Source organism: Malurus melanocephalus, unplaced genomic scaffold (genome assembly GCF_030028575.1).
Source record: "Malurus melanocephalus ecotype Western Australia unplaced genomic scaffold, MMel_1.1 scaffold_253, whole genome shotgun sequence".
Classification (NCBI taxonomy): domain Eukaryota; kingdom Metazoa; phylum Chordata; class Aves; order Passeriformes; family Maluridae; genus Malurus; species Malurus melanocephalus.
This window is the reverse complement of record NW_026623485.1, coordinates 699,542-704,279: the sequence shown is the minus strand read 5'-3', so window position 1 is coordinate 704,279 and position 4,738 is coordinate 699,542. Positions and strand designations below refer to the sequence as shown.

The following is a 4,738-nucleotide window of genomic DNA, read 5'->3' as shown; positions in this document are numbered from 1 at the left end:
GGAGCGGGTGCTGCTGGCGGCGCGACAGGGCGACGTGGAGGCGCTGCGGGGGCTGCGGGCGGCCGGGCTACTGCGACCGGGGCTGCGGGACGCCCTGGGCGCGTCCCCCGCGCACCACGCCGCCCGCGCCGGCCGCCTCGCCTGCCTCCGGTACCTGGCGGCCGAGACCGCGCTCCGCGGAGACGCGCGGGCGCGAAACGGGGCAACGCCGGCTCACGACGCCGCCGCCACCGGCAACCTCGCCTGTCTCCAGTGGCTGCTCACTCAGGGGGGCTGCGGCGTGCAGGTGCGAGCGGGATCGCGGGGGGCGGCGGAGGGGCGGAGGGGCCCTCGGTAGCGCGGGCGGCCGGGGAGGCGTTCCGCGGTCCCCTGTGGGTGGCTGTGGCCGCGGGGAGACGGTCACGCGTGGTGCTCCCAACTCTGCCGACGGCGAGCCGGGATCCGTCCCAGCCGGCACGGGCAGGGCTCCGCAGYGCATAGCATAGCATCCGACGGACATGGAGAGTCCCCGGCATCCCGGCGGGGTTCAGCCGCGAGGGCAGCACATATTCCATTGGGCTGCCGCCCCCTCCCGGGTTACACAACGACGGGACCGGGGCGGTAAGCGGCTTGCCCCGGGGCCGGCCGAGAGTTAAAGACATGTGACGGCCGAAGGAAAGAGGAGGCGGCGGCGGGGTTGTGAGAGGGAATTAATCGGGAAGGAAGGGGTCAGCACGCATCGGCGACCTCCTGGACAGAGGCCAGCCCTACTCGCGCCCCACCGAGCGTGGAGGGCGGACGGGCCGGTGACACAGCGGGGCTCGGCGGCGAGTCTCCGCGGTCAGGGGCTCCACCGCCGGCAGAACAAGGAGGGTATTGTGCTGCACTCACTGTGTCCGGACGCAGGCCCTGTCGGAGGGCAGACACGCTCGTCCCATGGTCCCTCCTGTGTCCCTGCTCCATCCCTGCTCCGTAGGACAGGAACTCCACCCTGGCCCGAAACCAGCTCCRGGCTGGGGGATGCCCCACGGCTGCCTGTGGTCCCCAGCCCCTTGCCGGAAGGGCTCGGTCCCTGGTACTGACAGCCGTCCCACTTCCTCCTGCAGGACACAGACAACTCTGGTGCCACCATCCTACACCTGGCAGCCCGCTTCGGTCACCATGAGGTGATCGACTGGCTCCTCCGTTTTGGAGGCAGCGACCCCACGGCGGCCACCAACACGGGAGCACTGCCCGTCCACTACGCCGCGGTCAAAGGGGATTTCCCTTCCCTGCGACTCCTCTTGGGACACTGCCCCAGGTAACGGCCCCCACTGCTGGCAGCGAGACAGGGTCTGCCGGAAGCTTGGCACCCACCAGCAGGAGAGGGGCTAGTGGGAGAACAGGGTGCCTGCTCTGGCCCCAACCCTCCCTCCCCAGTCACTGGGCAAGGTGCCAGCACTGGGGACGAATGCTGCAGGCACCCTCATCCCCTAGCTCCAAGGGCAACGCGGCCACGTTATCAGTCTGGGCAGCCAGCTGCGCTTTCTTTATGGCCCAGAAAGAAAGGGCGAGGAGGAGAGGGGCGAGCGCTGGCAGAATTATTGTCACTGGCCGCTGAGTCGGCTCCTGGCGCGGGGCGATAACACAGCAGCCTTTGTCCGCCCGCTGTTATGTAAATGGATTAGGCTGACCGCCGAGGAGAGGCTGCTCCCCGCGCCGGAGACGACCTTTCCGCTTGCCCAGGTCCGTGGGCATTGCTGGACATCGCAGCCTCTCTCAGACGGCTCCGTCGCGGCAGCATCCCCGTTTTGCCTTCCGAGCGGTACCTGGGGCCGGGCTAGTCCCCGGGTTACGTGGCATGGCAGGCTACAGGGCCCGCGATGCCGGGTCTCGCCACGAGGCTGCAGCAGGCGATTAGGTGGCCCCTAATCCGATTTCCTGTGGTGGGCAGAGGCCACTAGAAATAACGCAAAGACCCGGCCAAAGCGGAGCCGGGGGGATGCGCTGTTGCTCCACATTGTCCCTAGAAGGCTCTAGGGTTGCGGATGAGAGGGGTTGCTCAGCTCTCCCACATCCATGGAGTCCTGAGGCAGCGGGACATGAACCAGGACTCGGCATCCCTCTGTCCCTGGGTACCACAACCCCAGACCCTGCATCCTTTCCTCCAGGCAGGACCACAGAGCTCGTAGCAGGATCCCTGCATCCCATGGCACCCACRGGCCAGAGTTATCCCAGCCCCAGTTCTTTATCCGTCCCAGATGTGCCAGTTTAGCCCTGAGCACCTCTGGGATTAACCTCTCGGGCTGGCAGCCCGAGCCCAGCCCCAAACCAGTCACTGCTCCTGCTCAATGACCACTGTGTCAGCCCAGGTGTGGCACGGCACTCGCATTGCCTTTCACGCTGCTTGCCGAGGTTGCTCCGCTGCTGTCACCGCCTTCCCCCTGAATTATTTAGCGCTGGACCTGCTCCCAGCCCCGCGCCTGCCCGGAGGCTCCGTTACAGCTGCGAAATCCAATCCCTGGTGCCGCTGCGGGATGCTGGCGCTCCCAGCCCACCTTCGCACCGGCCCCCGGCAGCCGGTAGCCCAGCACGGGGTCTCAGCCATCTGGCAAAGCAGTTTAACTGGTGCTGCCCAAGTGGCTTAACCCCTTCCCAATTACCGAGAAATGGRAATCAGGGACTGACCCCGTGCCTGTGCTCCTGCTGTCCCCTGCACCCCAGTCTACAATTGTCCCAAGCCCCATCCGCAGCCCCTGCTCGGGGAGCACCYAGCACTGTGCCAGCCCGGCATGGCTGAGCCACGGGGCAAGCACTCTGTGGCACGGCACGCAAGGCACAGCGGGAAGGGAGCGCTCGCCACAGCCCGTCTCACAGTTACAGGGATCAATTATTAAGGGCTTGCGATCGTTGTGATAACAGAGCAGAGTATTTATTGCTCTTCCTCTTTTAAATATTCAACAGGTTTGTTTTTCTTTTTTTTTTTTTTTTTTTTTTTTTTTTTTGTGGAGCACTTAATAAAACAGCTTCCTGTGGGGTGGGGAGGCAGGATGCGGGATGTGGAATGCAGAATATGGGTCTGTGGGGTAAAAGATGTGGGATTCGGGATTTGGGTTGCACAATTTGGGATACGCAGTTCAGGACGAGAGAGACTGGGATGCCAATGCCTTCTGGGGCAGTGAGGGGCACCTATGCCCAGCAGCTGGGCCGGACAGCGCCATGGTGCAGGTTGGCCTTTCCCCGCCGGCTCCAAGGCCGGTGCTGCCTAAGCWGCTTACTTTAAAATACGACTAAATTGCAGTGTCCAAAAACAGCCGGAGGAAGGAGCTTAGGCTAAGCAGGCTGATTAACTTAGTGACCTCCCGCTGCAGCTGCAGCCGCTGCCGCAGCACAGGGACCTATGGGGAGCCATGGGGTGGACAGCTCCCATCCCTGGCACTGCTCTGCCTGCCCCCAGCTGTGTCGCCTGTACCGCTCCATGTCCCTTGTGTCCCACAAGTCCCCATGTCCCGCCTACCCCTGTCCCAGTATTGGCAGCGTCAGTGGCCACAGGTGACGGGCGCTGTGCCCTGCTTGCAGCACGCTGAGTGCCCAGACCAAGACGGGGGCCACCCCGCTGTACCTCGCCTGCCAGGAGGGCCACCTGGAGATCATCCAGTACCTGGTGCAGGATTGTGGGGCTGACCCCCACGCGCGCGCTTATGACGGCATGACCCCACTGCACGCCGCYGCCCAGATGGGCCACAACACCGTCATCGTATGGCTGGTAAGTGCTGTCCCGGCACAGCACGGTGGCACGGCGCGGCGGTAAAACACTGCCCCAGGGCGCACAGCCCCKGTGCTCAGCCCGCCTGCCCACACAGATGAGCTTCACAACAGTGAGCCTGTCGGAGAGGGACGCCGAGGGGGCCACGGCCATGCACTTCGCCGCCAGCCGCGGCCACGCCAAGGTGCTGAGCTGGCTGCTGCTGCACGGTGGGGAGATCACCGCCGACGGCTGGGGCGGCACACCRCTGCACGATGCCGCCGAGAATGGCGAGCTGGAGGTGGGTGCTGGTGGCCAACAGGGTCAGGGTGAGGCGGGGGGAGCTTTCCTCCAGCCCTGCCATGCACCCCCACTCTCCCCAGTGCTGCCAGATCCTGGTGGTGAACGGTGCCGACCTCAGCATCCGTGACCAGGATGGCTACACAGCAGCCGACCTCGCCGACTACAATGGCCACAGCCACTGYGCCCAGTACCTGCGCACCGTGGAGAACATGGTACGGCGGTGCCAGGGGACGAGAGCGTGGGGAGCACACAGGGAGCACGGAGGGCTCCACCGCCCCTGCCCTGCTGCCTGACCCCACGGCTGTGCCAGCAGAGCGTGGAGCACCGCGTGCTGTCCCGAGACCCCTCGGCGGATGGCGAGTGCCGACAGCCCGAYTCGGGCATGTCATCGCCCAACACCACGGCGTCGGTGCCCCTGGCGCGCTTCGAGGTGGGCTCCCCTGCCAGCACCCTCTCCAACTACGACTCCTGCCACTCCAGCCAGTCCAGCACCGGGGAGAAGAGGGGCGGACCCTCGGGGGCCCCCGCCGCCCGTGAGTGCGGGGCCAGGGGGCGCGGGCCGGGGGGTGCGGGTCCAGCCCCCCCTGACCCCCTGCCCTGCGCAGGGGTGCCTGAGCCGGCGCTGGCGGACATGCAGGCGTACATGGACATGCTGGACCCCGAGACGCGGCCGCGGGGCCGGGGCCCAGCAGGCGAGGGCCCCCTGCCGCCACCACCCCCTGCGTTCCCCCC

At 66.2% G+C, this 4,738-nt stretch overlaps 1 protein-coding gene across 1 annotated transcript in view; it reads left to right on the top strand.

The window, feature by feature from the left end:
• The window catches only part of LOC130579078 (espin-like protein), a 12,870-nt gene that overhangs the window by 1,570 nt on the left and 6,562 nt on the right, over positions 1–4,738 (top strand). Inside the window, exons 3-9 of the mRNA XM_057375624.1 lie at positions 5–286; positions 1,086–1,279; positions 3,538–3,724; positions 3,822–4,004; positions 4,087–4,218; positions 4,320–4,539; positions 4,612–4,738. Of these exons, the coding sequence (XP_057231607.1) occupies positions 5–286; positions 1,086–1,279; positions 3,538–3,724; positions 3,822–4,004; positions 4,087–4,218; positions 4,320–4,539; positions 4,612–4,738 (1,325 nt within the window). The remainder of the gene's footprint in view (positions 1–4; positions 287–1,085; positions 1,280–3,537; positions 3,725–3,821; positions 4,005–4,086; positions 4,219–4,319; positions 4,540–4,611) is intronic.